The following is a 17,399-nucleotide window of genomic DNA, read 5'->3' as shown; positions in this document are numbered from 1 at the left end:
AAAAAAAAAAAAAAAAAAAAAAAAAAAAAAAAAAAAAAAAAGATGGGCGAAGTAAAAAGAAAGGGCACTTTATGGGGCCCACTTAGACTTGGCTGATATCTTGGGTACATTTCTAAGGGATGCTGGATCAGGGACCCACTGGACCAGGGAGTGTGATAACAATTACCAGACCATGTTCAACTGTCTTATTCTCCAATGGCACAGGCTCCTACCATACTCACCAAACAATCCTCTGAAGACCCACAACTCCAGTCGAATGGTCATAAAATTCACACAGTAATTGTAAGTCTGAAATGGCCCAGGGAAAGCAGGACCAAAGCTCTGGGAATACATGGGAAAACTGAACCGCCTCCTTGCCCTGTAAGAAAGGGGCTTGAGAAGATCTTGTAAGGCCCTACCTTCTTCTAAATGGTGCCTGTGATTTCTCCTTCCCATTGCTCCACCCCAAGCCCAGTGCTTGTCTTTCATTTATTATCGGTTTACAGTCTCTCTTGCCATCTGTGGTCCTGAAAACACTACTCAAGGCTCCAAGCATGGGTATCGACAAGGGACCTTCTGCTGATGAACCAGCCATTTCTGACCTGGGACACCACATGCCAATAATCTAAAGTCAGGTGAGGCTGTGGTCAATGGAGCGCACACCTTCTCTGAGGAGTCCCTTATCCTCAAAGATTCCACAGTTTCTTTTAGTTCCATCTCTAATTCACATAAGGTCTGTCCCGCAGTCCCAACTTTACGCCTAAATTCCAGAGTCTACAATGGAGTCCCTGGACACAGACCTCAGTTCTGTCGGGCTGAAAGTCATTCAGCTAATTGTTGGCAGAAATCTAGATTGCCCATGAGGAAGCCAGGTCTGAAACCCTGAAGGGTATTAATCTGCACTTTGTCCCAAGGTCTGAGGAGAGGTGAGAATGCAGGATCCTTTCTAAGTGGGCTTTTAGAGTCCCCAAGACAGCAGGCACCTGGAGGAAGCCAGTGGGCTTGCTCACACGTGTGTACTTCCCTGACCCTCCTCCCTCAACCCAGCACACTCGACACTACCTGTTTCTGTTTTCATCCTGCTCCTCTCTCGTGTCTCCAGTTTCACTGGGACTATGGCTTCTCTTCGGTCCCCGATCATGCATGCTCATGGTTGGTAGCTTGCCAGAGCACTATGGGGTCTGTGAGTGGTTGGAGCCAGATCCATCCTGAAGCTTTGGAATCGACCTAACCCTTTAAGTCAGCATCTGGTTTGCCCACCTCACTAACAAGCCTATTGAAGCAAATAAGTTGCCACACCGGTGAGTGTGTTGTGCTCGAGAGTCTGAGATACACACCTGTGGACATTCAAGTCCTGATAGAGGACTGTAATTTCTGACACCAGCAGAACGGGGCTGTTGGGACTTGAGTATTATCAGAATTCTAACAAGCCAGAAGCAATCAGGAAGGCTGTATGCAGAACCCTGGCCGCTGAACCTTGGGTGCAGACCTGATTTGACTGTTTCCATGTGTGATCTTGGGCCATTATTTTAGTAAACAAGAGTTATTGAGACAGAAACGGAAAATAAGAAGTAGGGCAGGAAAGGCAGCTCAGGTGTTAGAGCTGCTGTACCTGAGTTACTGCTGGACTCTTGTCTGATAGAGTCTTAGGGGATGATGCTCTGCCCTGCCCAGGCATGTTCAACCCTCCAGCTGGTAAGAAAGGAAAGAGGTGGCCGTAGCCACTTTGCTGCCTAAACACTTTCCTTTCCATATGGTTATCAATTAATAAACTAGTGTCTTGTGTGCATGCACGCACGTGCATACCTGTGGAGATCAGAGGACAACTCTTGTGTTGGCTCCCTCATTCCAATTATAGGTGAATTCTATGGAACCAGCACTGCGTGAAAATTGACTTACACACAAAGTCATCCCACTGGCTCTATAAAAACCTCATCTTTAAAAAGGAGAGATTTACTCATTTTTGTTGTGTCTGTTTGAATGTTTGACTGCTAAATGCATGTGTACCACAAGCAGCAGTACTGAGGGAGGCCAGAAGAGGGCATCAGATTCCCTTCTCCATGCTTCCCCTAAAAGTGGAGTTCTAGGCAGTTTTGACCTGCTGCTGGGAACTGATATCCAGTCCTCTACAAGAGCCTAAGTACTTTTAACTCCAGAGTCATCTCTCTATCCTGTATAAAGATATTTTAACATGCAGCCTTCTTGAACTATAGGTCCTAAGACACAGTCTTTCTCCATTCCATCCTTTATTTTTCTTTCCTTCTCCTGCCTTTTCTTTCTTATTTTATTTCTTATTTTTTTGGTAGTGGAAATTGAACCTAGAGCCTGCCATGATGCTCCAGCCCAGACCGGAACCATATTTTCAAACAGTGATGCTTTGCCATGGCTCATGGTGTTTCACAGATGTGTGATTAGGTCTAACACCCTCTGTTAAGGTTGCAACTATGGGTCAAATTGTCTTCAGGTGTCTGTGATGTTTCTCTTCTGCTATGGCCCACCTCTGTGTCTCACCGAGCACCCTTCCGTCATCAGGCAAAGCCCTTGGGTGGCATCAACAGATCTCTAACTTCCAAGATCTCAGCCACCATACCCTTAGTTTTCACAGCACTGCCAACCATGGGGCCACAGTGCGGTTTCCATGGTGCCGAGGGTTCCCCATAACTAGAGAGTTTTACTGTCAGCCTGCCCAGCCCCAGGAAAGACAAAGGTTGGGGTCAGATCTGCGTGAACATTTTCTCCAGTATCTTGTAAGCAGTGACAATCTCTAGGACAACCATTCCCCCAGTCTCTTTTCATGCCTGCTCAGCTATATGACCAGCCTGACACCAGGTGGGAAGGCCATTGTCCCAGGGTTGTAGTGTTGAAGGACAGAGCTGCTGGTCTGGGCTCTTGGCACTGGTGAAGATGTCAAGATGCTGCTGCTCCAGGCTGGGCCTGAGGGGCAGAATCAGGTGAGGGTCCCAGGTCTGACTCTGCAAGAGAATGAACTGATGCTGCTCATGCCTGGACTTAGGCCACAGGGTTGTGGTGTAATAAAGGAACGGAAGCAAACACCAAGAGAGTTCATGGCTATGGCTTCAGCCTGGACTGGAGAGGCAGCTCAGACAAGGATCTTAGGTCACCTCAGGCAGGACAATTCAATAATACAGCTCCCATGTGTGACAGGCCCTAGAGGGGTAGGCTGACTAAGTTTAGAAGTGTGAGATTCTGGGCCAGAATCAGCTGGAGAGGGTGAAGAATTAGATCTTGCTTGAACCTGGACCTCCTGGAAGGAGAGTAGGTGGAGGGGACTTACTGTGAGTCACCTAGACACCTCACAGATGCAGCACCTTCAATGACCATAAGGGGCAGCATGGGGGCAGTGCTGCTTAGGAACCAGAGTCAGCTTGTTAGGAGTATGCCTAATTAGACTAGTTTGCTTTTAATTGAAGTGTCTTTAGTTTGCCTTTGTCTTTATGTGTGACACAGGAATCCAAGCTCACACTTCAAACACACTAACTACATACAGTGTTCTTCCATGTTTATTATTTCAAAATAAACAGGATCCACAGTCGTGACTCAGTTTTGAAAAACACCAGAGACTGGAATACAAGGACTCGGCAAATGCAGCTTTACTAAAACTTGAAAATCTTCCTGGCCTCTTCAATTTGTTTTGCATTAACGGGAGGATTCCTCTGGCTGCCAGGCTGCAGGAACTTCTTCACATTGGGCAGGCTGCTGATTCTGCTCTTCAGGGCCTGTAATCCAGAAAATACAGCCTGAGAGTCAGAACTGCTCGTGTGCACAGTGTAAAACATCTGAGATTTTCTCAGCACACGACCAACTGCATTCTTGCAACAGGCCCAGAGTAGACATGAGAGGAACGACAAATCCATGATCTAGAAAGCACAGCTCTGCATAGTTTCCTGAAGACCTCCTCTGACATCCAATCGTCTTCCCCTCCGGCCCCTGGACACAGCCTGTGCAGAGTGTGGTGCAGATCACAGAGCACTGTGTCTCTATGGTGTGAAAGCAGAGATACCAAAGAAAGTGAAGACGTGACAAACTGAGTTGGGAATGGTGGCAGAAAACATCAAAGTCTGACCAGGAGCAACTCACAGTCAGTTTTCACACTGGAGATAAGGATGGGGTCACGGCGGGGAGACAGCATGGTGGGGATCGTGAAGAGAGAAGCAGAGTGCTGAGTGGTCAGGGCAAAGGAAGGGGTCAGCATGACAGAGACCTGCTCCCACACTGACTGTGCAGAGACAGGTTACATGCGATGGAAGATGAAGGCCACAAACAGCCTGCAAGAAACGGGGCAGTGAGCTGTGTGGTTCTGCATCTTTCTCATGAAAAAAGACAAAATATTCTTCTTGGGGTATCACCTCCAAATCTCTATACACAGAAAGATTATAGTCATGTCTCAAACCAGTGTTTAGTAGCTCAGTTTGGAGGCTGAAGTGTGGGCTCTCAGCAGCCCCAGGTCACTATTATATTCTCAGAGTCATGCGTGTGTGGCTGCCTCTCTGAGGTGGTCTCACCTTCAGCAGAGGGAAAGGAGCCAGAAGGCTGGAGTCAAGCTCTTCAACATAGAGGAGAACTTCCAGCAGGTGAATGTCCACCCTGGTCAACCTGTTGCCAACAAGGTAGTCCTGTCCGTGGCTCTTCAAGACCTGCCAAATTAAATGAGACAGATTATGAGCACATACAGTTGGGCTGGGACCGCTGACTTTCCCCAAGTCTCCCAATGAGACACTTTGCCTCTATTTAACTTCTAGTAAAGAGCCATTACAAGTGTATACATTGTTCATGCATAATTACCACATTGTGGTAGTTTGAATGTAATTCACCCCCCTAATCTTATAGAGCCTGGCACTATTAGGGGGAGTGACTTTGTTGGAGAGGGTATGGCCTTCTTGGAGGAAGTGTCACTGTGGGGCGGGCTTTGAGGTTGCCAATGCTCAGGATACCACCCACTGAGTGAGCTGACTTCCTGTTGCCTACAAGCCAAGATGCAGCCAACAGGACAAATGCCTGCAAGCCTCTGTGGTCCCTGTCACAATGATAAGGGACTGAACCTCTGAAAAGATGTGAGCCACCCCAAGTAAATGTTTTCTTAATAAGAGTTGCTGTGCATTGTTTGTAATAGCCAGAACCTGGAAACAACCTAGATGCCCTTCAATTGAAGAATGGATGAAGATAGTATGGAATATATACATATTAGAGTACTACTCAGCAGTAAAAAACAAGGACTTCTTGAAGTTTGCAGGCAAATGGATGGAAATAGAAAACACTATCCTGAGTGAGGTAAGCCAGACCCAAAAAGAGGAACATGGGATGTACTCACTCATATTTGGTTTCTAGCCATAAATAAAGGACATTGAGCCTATAATTCGGGTTCTTAGAGAAGCTAAATAAGAAGGAGAACCCAAAGAAAAACATATAGGCATCCTCCTGAATATTAACCTTCATCAGGCGATGAAAGGAGACAGAGACAGAGACCCACATTGGAGCACCGGACTGAAATCTCAAGGTCCAAATCAGGAGCAGAAGGAGAGAGAGCACGAGCAAGGAACTCAGGACCGCGAGGGGTGCACCCACACACTGAGACAATGGGGATGTTCTATAGGGAACTCACCAAGGCCAGCTGACCTGGGTCTGAAAAAGCCTGGGATAAAACCGGTCTCGCTGAACATAGCGGACAATGAGGACTACTGAGACCCCAAGAACAATGGCAATGGGTTTTTGATCCTACTGCACGTATTGGCTTTGTGGGAGCCTAGGCAGTTTGGATGCTCACCTTACTAGACCTGGATGGAGGTGAGTGGTCCTTGGACTTCCCACAGGGCAGGGAACCCTGATTGCTCTTTGGGCTGACGAGGGAGGGGGACTTGATTGGGGGAGGGAAAGGGGAGGCGGCAGTGGGGAAGAGACAGAAATCTTTAATAAAAAAAAAAAGAGTTGCTGTGACCATAGTGTCTCTTCATAGCAGTGAAAACCCTAAGTAAGGCATAGACTCGAAAGCAAAAGTAAGCTTCAACTGTTCTTCAGTCCATAGCGCAGTGTATACAGGGAACTCGGGATTCTCAAACACGATGATGGCTGGTTCATGTGTCCCGTGAGAAAAGTCTTAATTGTCAGGACCATAGGCTACAGTGGATCTCACGAGGACCCGATGACTCCCAATCCCTCACTGTTTCCATAGAGCAGGGTCGAGATGGGAGAACAGTCAGGGGATGGAATGAGACCCAGAGTGATGCTCTGTAGGTCTGACAGTCAGGTGCTGTCGGAACAAGGTCTGAGAATGGAGTCACAGAAGATTCTTGAGTGCTTGTGAGAAAACTCCAAGAGGCCAAGGCAAGAGTCCTCTGACCTCAGCTTCTTCAAACATCGTAGACTTGTTCTTGCATTATGGTTTCATGCTCTTTCAAGTAGAGTGGACGATTCATTACGACAGGTGCTAGTGTTGTTTCTTTATATGCCCCTGTGGAAAACATGTTTTGGGCTCTTTCGGCTTGACCATCACGTGTGGTTTGCTCTTGTGACTGCATGCTTTACTCACATGACTTCTCTTAGCCCTTAGAGTGAAAACAGTCTGATGCTCTGGATTGAGCTGTCTGTTGGTTGAGACTTCAGTTTGCCTTCGGTCTCTCAGGTCCCACAGCCTCTAAACAGTAACAACGGTCTCTGAGGAATGTGTTGGATCCCTTATCCTCTAGGATCATAGCTTTTTATTTTTTTTGCTTTTATTTGACAGAAGATCAAGTCAGTCTGATGTGTTTGTGATCTACCTCCAAAGAGAAGCTCCAACTAAGAGAGGAAGTGCATGTACACGGACACCCCTTCATGTGTGGATGTGCATGGCTCTCCTCCCAAGCCTGACATCTGTGACCCTAACTCCTGCAGGCCAGTGTTCCTTTACATCTCTTCATCAGCCTCCTCCTCTCCCCTGCATCACTGTCCTAGGTCAGGTTCTTCTCCTCTGTCTTTGAAGCTCTCTCCTCTTCTCCTGACAGCCAGTGGCTCTCTGGCCTCCCTGTGTGATGTGACAGAATATTTTCCCACCTGTGTTTTCTGCAGTTTGCCCTGGAATTGAAGCCCAGTGTGTCTGCAGGATCTAGGTCCATCTCTGGTGTGGCTCAGCCTTCCACAGATCAAGTCTGGTTATGACCTTGAACCCTGTTGAATGTGGACCACTAGATTGGCGTGACCATGCGGTGCCCCTTCACAGGCCATTTTTATACAGTGTCCTGTGGACAGGGAGCTGCACAGGGAGGCTCATGGAAGGTCACTGAGGCAGCACCCTGTCCTTCCCAACCTCTGTCTCTCTCTTCTCCTGGGAACTCAGTGTCCCCAGACTTCAAACAGCCTACTTACTTTTTCATAGGCAGGCAAGTAGCGGTTTTTGGTCTTGTCTTTTAACAAGGAGATCTTGGCTTCTCTTTGATCTGGGGGACTTATGACCACTTGCAGCATTATCTCAGTGAGATCTAAAATACCCTCTGTATACATGTCGATCCTGAAAGACAAAATTATCCAAATGGTTAAGGATTCACAAAAATTCCCTATTTTACATTTTAATCTAAAAACCCAAGAAATTTACTCTGGAAGGTGTTTGCAAAGTTACTTCATCTAGTGGGTATGAATATAAATTTTTTATATTTAACAGATATATTAACTTTTCTTCCAGGACATCCTGTTTGTTCAGATATAGTTTTAATTTTTTTTTTACATACACATGGCCCTAACCCAAGCCCCAAAGGCATCACTGACCCATTTAGAGATGCAATTCTGATATACTTGGTGGCATCCCATAAGATACAGCAGTTTTGCATGCTCTTTGACATGATTTGATCTCTAGAGCCATGCTGAGATTCTCAGAGCTACGAAATTGCGGTATTGGGAATATTATGTGAAGGTATGTTACTTTTATTTATGTGGCATTTGTTTAACTCTGTGCAGCTGTGATACTTTGCTTCTCTAGAACACCTGATGGCCTCACAGAGCTCTGAATGGCAATTGTGAGGCAGGAGGAAAGAAAGGAAAGAAAGGAGAGACTGGCAGGCAGAAAATATATATATTTTAATATATATATTTTAATTAATATATATATTTAATATATATATATTAGGAGAAATCTGGGAAGAAGGGATTCAGAGAAGTAGCCACACAAATAGGAGGACAACAGGGGCCAGCCACTCAGCTACCCAGCCATCCATGGAGTAAGAATAAGCTTTAGAGAGTAAGAGAATGGGGAAAACCCAGAGGCAAAAGGAAGATGGGTTAATATAATTTAAAAGAAGCTGGCAAGAAACAAGTCAAGCTAGGGTCAGACGTTTATAACTAAGAATAAGCCTCCTTGTGATTCTTTTGGGGGCTGGGTGGAGGGCTCCCCCAAAAAGAGCAAAAAGAAAAAAAAGCATCCTACTCCTACATAGTCACTACAACACTGCCTCCCATGTGCTCAACAGCGACCCCTGGCTGAGCCTTCAGGTGCGTCTCTGTGCACCTCTCATTCTGCCGCATGGCTCGGAGTCATTCTTGGGCGGTCGCCACTCGTTTCTCGCGAAGAACATCTGTATAACCAGATCACACTGCTGCTGGATTCTGGCCTTGCTGACATTTGTCATGACTTGTCTATTTCTTTATTCATGTAAGCCACAGCACACATGGGACACATGAATTCCCTTGTTCCAAAGTGTAATTTCTACGATTCTTTTTGGAACAAAGGTTCACCACCACACAGTCATACACTGCCATTATTATACCCTCAAAATGTGTTCTTCTGTTTTAGTAAGTACTCTTGCAGGATCCTGGAAACATAACATTCTCCAATTCTAGAAGATTTTGGTCTCCCCCACACCCCGAGGCCTGGCACTGTGGCAGCTAATGCAGGAGGACTGACTGCTTCCTTCTTGTCCGTGGGGAGGACAGGAACATTTCATATGAAATGAGCAATAGACTGTGAGTTCGAGGCCAGCCTGGTCTACAGAGCTAGTTCCAGGACATCCAGAGCTGTTACCCAGAGAAACCCTGTCTCACCAGTCCCCTCCCCCTCAAAAAAGAAATGAGCCATGGAACATATGCCCTGGGGTCTGCTTACTTTACACCATGTAATTTCATGCTGTACCTTTGTACAGCCTGCTCCTAGACATAAACCCTGCCACCCTCTTGCTCATTCATGGAAAGACCCAAATTTCCTTCGTTTCCCCTTGGAGTAATAACAGAAAATACACCGTACAGGGCTCTCTCCTTCGCGTCCTTCCCATAGAGGTTGTATTTGGTGGCGATGTAGTTGAGAATTGCTCTGGTCTGTACCAGCCTCATCCCGTCAATCTCCACCATGGGCACTTGCTGAAACATCAAACTCCCATCTGTGAAAGAAGAAAGGAATAGGTCTGTGAGGTGTCCAAGTCTCACTTCTCAGGGGCAGAAAAGTTGTACTGAAGTGTCTGATCATGTAAAGGAAAGATAAGTGATTGGCTCTCAGTCTTTCAAGTTGAACCCTATTTACTTTAGCATCTGTTTCCGCTCTGTGTCATGCATCTTCTTTTGGCTTCTCGAATCTATCTTTATTTCCTATCCAGACACATATTATATCTCTAATGCATGCTTTTATGTTCAATTCATGTCCCTGGATGCACGTGGAAGAGGGGGAGGGACAGCAGAGAGATACCATGCAAAGAAAACTAGGGTGTTTGACAATCTAATCATTTTCATAACATCAAGGTGTGTGACAGGGTCCTCTGTAGGGAGCTACCATGAGCTCTCCAGCCTTTCTTTGTGGTTGATAGTAACTCCTCGGTAGTTAAAAAAAAAAATCATCGCAGCTGTTTCCTGTCCATGATGTGATAGATGCTGATGTGTCTGTATGGTTGCAGGGCAGTGTGTGTGACACTGACCGTGTAAGTGACTGAGTCGTCCTCACTGAGATCGCTCACTCTGGGGTAGGAATCGTAGAAAACAGTAACAACCCGTTGGGCAAACTTTTGGAGAAACCAACTTTCCCACCCTTATCACCTTCTCCATTTTTAGAGCACTCAGTGAGCCCCCTCCCCCCCCCCATCACATCACTCTGCCATTCTTGACTTTTCCCATCCTCTGCTCACCAACATCACCTTCTGGTAAACCTCCTACTCGGCACCTTACTGAGGACTTACAGATACTTAGTGTTACCTTTTGCTAACTTCTCCAAGTCTTCTGGAGAGTCTAGAAACTTCTCTTCAAACTGAAGAAAAAAACAAAAAAGTAAAGGCATTCTCGTTAGCCTGCTCTGTATCATTGGAGATCTTTGAGCTTGAGCAGTCTGTGTCTGGTAGAACATTTGCAGAAATTAAAACTTGCAATAGATACAAAGGAGACTGTTCATGGCCACTTGGAATTCAGACTAGATCCGTCAACAATAGGGTGTTGATCACAACAAAGCTACTCAGTCGTGTGGTGCTCCTCCACCCTGAACACATTCTTAGAACCTAAGAGGGGAGTGTTCTCACTGGCAGCCTCGCACTGCGAAATTGACTGTTGAGGCTTTGGGTTTTAGGAAAGTGTTTTAACTTCATTGAGAACAGAATAGAACTTTCTGTGTCTCCGTCATGGCACATGGCATGGGCCCATGGGTATCTACATTTTTTTATTTTCAAGATATATTTATTATATTCATGATACTTTATTAAGAAGATGCCTATTTCAGGACTTCTCAACTCTAAACAATGAGTTTATAACACATCATGGAAACACAAAAGAGATAGGGTCAGACTAACTCTTACTTTGTCCTTTAGGTAATTGGTGAGTATTAAGGAAATTAAATCCTTATTAAAGAATGATTTTTTAATATTTATTTATTTATTATGTATACAATATCCTGTCTGCAGGCCAGAAGAGGGCACCAGACCTCATTACAGATGGTTGTGAGCCACCATGTGGTTGCTGGGATTTGAACTCAGGACCGTTGGAAGAACAGGCAATGCTCTTAACCACTGAGACATCTCTCCAGCCCCAAGAATGATTTTTATATTCAATTTCTTTTCTTTATTTGTCTGTGCTCTGGTCTTTGGATTCACTTAAAGCACTTCTGTCTGGATGGCTCTTTCAGCCTGTATTTAATCACTTTCTTATCATCTTTGCCATCCTTGATCTTTGAATATTGTGCTTTTGCATTTATTGGCCCCATTTCAGATTCTCTAAACAGCTGCCAATTGTTCCCTGCCAATTTGACATCTCTTTAAAAGCACCAAGATCGAGTGCTTGTAGCTTGAGCTTCAGGTTATAGACTGTGTTCTGAGCATTTCGCCTTTCTCAATAACAGCCCCTGAGTGTTCACATACCTTTATAACCTTTGATTATTTTAATAGTCGTCTCTCAGTTCCGAGACTTGAAAATGTATTTCCAATGTTTTTAATTCTTCCGCTATTAATAAAATTTAAAAAATTATTACATATTTTGTGTGCACTGGTGTTTGCTGGGAAACGAATAAGCAGTCTCCGCCTACCTATATCTGTGCACCACACACAGGCCTGGTGGCCCAGATGCCAGAAGGCAGTGGATCCCCTGGGACTGGAGTTGCAGATGGTTGGGGGCCACCACGTGGGTGCTGGGACTAGAACTCGGGTCCTCTGGACGAACAGCCAGTGCTCTAAACTCTCAGGTCCTTACTCCCCTCCTTATCTATATCTTTCAATTTTATATCTGGGGGCTGGAGAAAATGGTTCAGGGGCTAAGAGCACCGAGTGCTCTTCCAGAGGACATAGGCTCGATTCCAGCACCTACATTTGAGGCCTTGCAAGTGTCTGCACCTCCAGGTCCAGATCCAATGCCCTCTCCTGTCCTCCTTGGGCACTGCACACACATGGTGCATCACAATCCATCCAGACAAAATCACATGCACATAAAATAAAACTTTAAATTCAATTTATATATACGTGGTTAGTGAAATCTGGATGACTGTCACCGTCTTTGGGACTTGCCCAGTCACCCCCTTCTCAGTTCTCCAACCCTGCAATAACACAACCAGCAGGTTTACTCCCCTCCCCTCTGCATTTTCAAGCGTCCTCACCTCACACCGTCCTTGAGTTATCTAACCAAATGCCGTGTTTCCCACCAAAAGGAAAGTTTACAGCTGTCGTGATCAAGAACTGAAAACCCAGTCGTATTGACACTTGGATTTGCCATGCTCAACACTCCCTCTCGATCATGCTAATAATGAAATATTTCATCTTCAGAATTTTCAAATAAATACTTGCTACACCTGTCCCATTCTTATCTGAGAAGTCTCAGTGCTGAGTCATAAATTTCTTAATAATGTAATGAAAGGAGATCCTTTAAAACGGAGAGATTTCCCAGCTGTGAATCAGGTGCCTTTTCCTCCCACACACAAAGCAGAAACATTTTCTGCAGCTTAGGGAACAATATCTACAACCAATTCTAAAATAAGTTGGTGAATCCATCCTATCTGATGCCACCTCCAAAACAGAGCTGCAGGTTCTGGCGTTGAAAGGCTTCACTGAGGGGCAGGTGGGACATGGCTACAGCAGGTGCACAGGGACTTGGATGTGGGTGCTTGCTGGTCAAGCAAGATCCAAGTTCTTTATTTTGTTATCTTTATTTTTGTTAATTACTGCTGTGTGTGTGTGTGTGTGTGTGTGTGTGTGTGAAAATTAGTGCAGAATCCACAGAGGACAGGGGCAGCAAAGTCCCCTGCAGCTAGAGTTACAGGCAGTTCTGAGTCTCCATATGTAGGTGCTGGAAACCAAATCTGGTTCTTCTGCAACCAGCACTCCAAAATGCGGAGCCGTATTTCTGGCTCCTCATCTAAGCTCCCTTTATTTTTGTGTATATAAATGTTTCTGTTGAAAGCCTGCATGTGTGTGCATGCACACACACACCAGGACAAAGCTGTGACATGTGAAAAGACATACAAATTTGGGTTTTCACATGGGTTCCTAAATCCAAAATCAGGGAGTCCCACTTTGCCTTTATCTACTGAGCCACCTTGCCAACCCTTTAGGGCCTTTGAAAGGGACTTTTTAGTTATGAAAGTTTGAAAATTGGTTTCTAATTTGACTAGTAGTTTGCTGACGATCCCACAACCCCACAGACTGGACTGACAGACAATGAAATGACGTCAACGTGCACAGCACTCAGAGAGGTGCAGGGAGTGGTGGCAGTCATCACAGAGGTGGCTGAACTGTGATGGGCTTGGTGGGTGTGAGGGGGATGATGACAATGGCAGCCTGTGGGCACACTAAGCTGGAAGGTCCGAGCCGCAGTTTCTAGTGGCCTCTGCCCACTGCCTTCTCAGTCACTATGGACACGGAAGAGGAAGGCTTGTGCAGACCCCCAACCCCCTCCTCGTGATCTGAATCAACAGTCCAGTGGCTTAGAACATCCCCTGAGCCACAGAGCTGGCGTACAGACACTGGCAACCAACAATTCATGTATTTAAAGAATCCTCCTGGGCTGGCACTAGAGTGTCTCGGGTCTAATGCCCTCCATTCAGAAAGGATCAGCTGAAGCCCTGTTCTTTTAGGAGTGGAGGTGGATTCCACAGCGGAGGGAAACACGTTGCCATGACTCTGAGGGAGAATACCAAAGCCGCCTTCACAGGACACCACTTCATCTTTTACCCTTCCCATTCTGCTCCTGTCTGAGGAGGGCAAGGTCTCAGTAGCTTCCAGTACTTCCTGTCAGGAAATACCAACAGCTGAGCTCCCCTGGAGTGAGCTGGGAAGTGTTTTTCCCAGGGACACCTCTAGAGGGCAGCACTAACGTCTACCAGAATTCTCTTCCCTAGAGGTGAAAAGAAAGTATTTAAGCTCAGAATGTTGCTCCACACTCACTTGGACCACTCTCACACTTTCCTGAAAGCTCACAGATGCGGGGCCACCTGACGATGGCACCTCTGCTTTACATCCTACCTATGCCCTTCCGACCAGCCCTGCGCCTGGCATCTGAAGTCACTACACACTGATTACTGAGTGTGCTGGACTGTAGCAGGCGGTGTGTTTCTGTCTTCTGTGTCAGGGCTCCCATGTGTCCTGTCTATCTTTAACTTAACTCTATTGAACGTCTTTGTATAATTTATCCCTTTTCATAGTTTTTATTTTATAGGAGTGCAGGCCAGAGGCGTGGGCACCCTCTGAGGCTAGAGCAACAGGCAGCTGTGAGCAGCCTGTGTGGGTTCTCTGCAAGGACACCATGGGGTTTTGACCACGGAGCCATCACTTCAGTCTCCTGTCCCCTTGAAACCATATTTATCATGGAAATTTCTGGTTCTACTCTGTAAAACTGCACACAAGATACAAAGATCCTCCATCCATCAATCACCAGCTCCAATAACCCCCACTAATGTCCACCAGGTTCATCTCTGTGCCCATCTTTTCTGTGACTCTGATTTTAATGTTGGACTTGAGGTGTCACATGTCCCCATCACAAACAGTTTTGTGAATCTTAAATACTCTTTTAAAAAGAACAGGGTCATAGCTATAACCACAACATCATACCGTAATCTCCAATAAACAATTAGAATTACTTAATAATCAATACTTGAGTTTGTATTTCTGTAGGTCTCATTATGTAACTGGATTTTACTCAAATAGTTAATCAACCAAGTAAGTATTTGATTTTTTTTCCTCAAAATATCCTTTAATGTGACTGTGTTCTTTGATAGTGTGGTCAAATTTTCATTTGCTCCAATCAGTCCATCTCCTTAATACATGAAGATCACTTTTAACAAGAAACCATGTACCGTTTTCCTGGTGTGGAGCCTCTCAGCTTAGAGAAGTATTCAGACTTATCTTAGGTCCCGTTCCAGAAGAGCAATGCACAACCTACCTCCACCCCTGCTGCAGCCAGAAGCCACCTGATGCACTCCATCCTGCCCCGGCCTTTGAAGTAGTGAAGCACGGGCTTCCCAGCCATGGCTGCAGCTGTGGTTTCACTGCGAATGGAAAAGCAAAGAGATCAATCCCTGGGAGACTACACTCTGTGTGGGACCCTCACCCCTTATTCTCAAACGGGCAAGAAGAAATTTCCTAGCAGAATGTTTTCCCAGGAAGATAGTGGCCTTCCCCTCTCCCACCCAGGAGATTCCGAGCACAAGGTCACTTAGCTCGGCCCAGCCAGCCACTTGGTACAGGCTGATAAAGATGGCCTAACTCAAGGACAGTGGCCTTGCTCTAAAAACAAGCTAACTTAACAGAATGGGAGGGAGCAACAGTCCTTGTACCCATGCCAAAGCAGCTTCAAAGATTCTCTTTGTAGTTATGCCTTAAAAAGCTCACCCCACAGAGGAGACACAACTCCTCTCTACCTTGTTGTAACCGGGATGGAGATGAGATCCCAACATGTTTGTATTATGCTTATGAAACCTTGCTTATTACAGTCTGAACCTCTCGGGTGGTCTCTCTCTGGGGGTCGTAATCTGGGCGCAACACTCTGGAATATGGTCAGTAATACAGCAGTAGGGAAGGGCAGTCTGCCTTCTTCATGGATGACTTGCAGGGGACCCAAGTAGGTCACCTCTCTTTCTCTCTCTCTCTCTCTTTCGGTTTTATTGAGACAGGATTTCTTTCTTCTTCTTCTTTTTTTAAATGCATTGTGTACATGTGTTCAAGCCGGCAGGGACCTCATCAACACAGCAGCGAGAGGAGGTACCCCACCTTTCTAGAGAGCCCTATTTAAAGGCAAAACCCAGAAAAGTTACATTAGCAAGGTTTGGGGTGATGGGTTCAGTCCTGATTGGTTCATATCTAGGGACTTTTCAAAGATTTTCTTTTTTATTTATTTATTTAATTTTTTAAAAATTTTATTTATTTATTAAAGATTTCTGCCTCCTCCCCGCCACCGCCTCCCATTTCCCTCCCCCTCCCCCAATCAAGTCCCCCTCCCTCGTCAGCCCAAAGAGCAATCAGGGTTCCCTGCCCTGTGGGAAGTCCAAGGACCACCCACCTCCATCCAGGTCTAGTAAGGTGAGCATCCAAACTGCCTAGGCTCCCACAAAGCCAAGTACGTGCAGTAGGATCAAAAACCCATTGCCATTGTTCTTAAGGTCTCAGTAGTCCTCATTGTCCACTATGTTCAGCGAGTCGGGTTTTATCCCAGGCCTTTTCAGACCCAGGCCAGCTGGCCTTGGTGAGTTCCCAATAGAACATCCCCATTGTCTCAGTGTGTGGGTGCACCCCTCGCGGTCCTGAGTTCCTTGCTGGTGCTCTCTCTCCTTCTGCTCCTGATTTGGACCTTAAGATTTCAGTCCGGTGCTCCAATGTGGGTTGAGACAGGATTTCTCTGTGTAACAACCATAGCTGTCCTGGAATACTCTTAGAAGATCAGATTAGCCTTGAATTAATAAGTCTGCCTGCCTTTGCCTCCCCTGTGCTGGGATTAAAGGCATGCACCCGTAAGGTCCCTATGTCTTAACTTCTCACTCAGCAGTGACCAACAATGAACACTGCACCAATCCAGACTCAGCTGGTCATAGGCCTTTGCTTTGAGGACGTAAGCAGAGTAACCCTGATTCTATAATGATAAAGGACCTGTGAACCTGTTTCGTCTATTTCCTGAAAAGTTGTGTATGCTTGTTTTGTTGGGATCTTTTGTCTGTTTTCTGGTGTGTTTGCAAGTTTTGCTGCAAGCATGAAGCTGAACAAGAATGGTTGGGCAATTTTTGCTGTTTCTGCTGCCAACAGCAGCCAGTCACCACCCAGCACTGATGTGGCTACATTTATGGTCAGGGCTCAGAATTTATTTCTGGGGTTGGCAGGAGTCCAGATGTCTTTTTGGTGTTGATAACGTTAAGCCTGTTTTATGCTGTTCTTTATTAAAAAGCTGGCTCTAGGGCTAGAGAGATGGCTCAGCGGTTAATAGAATTGACTGCTCTTCCAGAGCTCCCAAGTTCAACTCCCAGCAACCACATGGTGACTCACAACCATGGATTTGGTGCCCTCTGCTGGAATGCAGGCAGAACACTATATAACAAACAAACAAATAAATATTGGGAGAAAATGGAATTATTACTAAGACTTAAAAAAACAAAAAGCTGGCTCTAGCGTTGGATTATGGTTCTTCTTTTGCTAGACCCAAGCATGCTCATTTAACAACTTCCTCTGTGTCGCTGAGCCAGCCTGAACCCCTGGCACAGTGACAGGGGGAAGAAAAACACAGCAAACAGCCAGAAAATTGGACTTGGCTTATATGAACATTCTGTACCTTGAGATTTACAAATTTATTTTATTAGCTAAGGTTAAAAATATGGTTACATAGCTGGGCGGTGGTGGCGCACGCCTTTAATCCCAGCACTTGGGAGGCAGAGGCAGGCGGATCTCTGTGAGTTCGAGACCAGCCTGGTCTACAAGAGCTAGTTCCAGGACAGGCTCCAAAGCTACAGAGAGACCCTGTCTCGAAAAACCAAAATATATATATATATATATATATATGGTTACATA

The 17,399-nt window shown here is 45.7% G+C and overlaps 2 protein-coding genes across 7 annotated transcripts in view; one reads left to right on the top strand and one right to left on the bottom strand.

Annotated features, from left to right (window-relative positions):
- The window catches only part of LOC126491187 (glutathione S-transferase A2-like), a 147,131-nt gene that overhangs the window by 29,788 nt on the left and 99,944 nt on the right, over positions 1-17,399 (top strand). The gene's annotated exons all lie outside the window — the stretch shown is intronic.
- Positions 3,483-17,399, bottom strand: part of LOC126491101 (glutathione S-transferase A2) — a 193,948-nt gene continuing 180,031 nt past the window's right edge. For 3 of the 6 annotated variants that reach the window (XM_050126541.1, XM_050126534.1, XM_050126524.1), the window contains exons 2-7: positions 14,791-14,896; positions 10,138-10,189; positions 9,203-9,335; positions 7,339-7,480; positions 4,503-4,634; positions 3,483-3,716 (exon numbers count right to left, since the gene is read on the bottom strand). In XM_050126541.1, the coding sequence (XP_049982498.1) occupies positions 3,594-3,716; positions 4,503-4,634; positions 7,339-7,480; positions 9,203-9,335; positions 10,138-10,189; positions 14,791-14,877 (669 nt within the window). In that variant the 5' untranslated portion in view covers positions 14,878-14,896 and the 3' untranslated portion in view covers positions 3,483-3,593. The remainder of the gene's footprint in view (positions 3,717-4,502; positions 4,635-7,338; positions 7,481-9,202; positions 9,336-10,137; positions 10,190-14,790; positions 14,897-17,399) is intronic. The other 3 variants (XM_050126565.1, XM_050126587.1, XM_050126550.1) reach the window with 2 other exon arrangements.

This window comes from Alexandromys fortis, unplaced genomic scaffold, assembly GCF_014885135.2.
Source record: "Alexandromys fortis isolate MF-2015 unplaced genomic scaffold, M_Fortis_MF-2015_v1.1 scaffold_22, whole genome shotgun sequence".
Lineage (NCBI taxonomy): Eukaryota > Metazoa > Chordata > Mammalia > Rodentia > Cricetidae > Alexandromys > Alexandromys fortis.
Note: the sequence above shows the minus strand (reverse complement) of the source record. Positions and strands in the feature narration are given on the sequence as shown.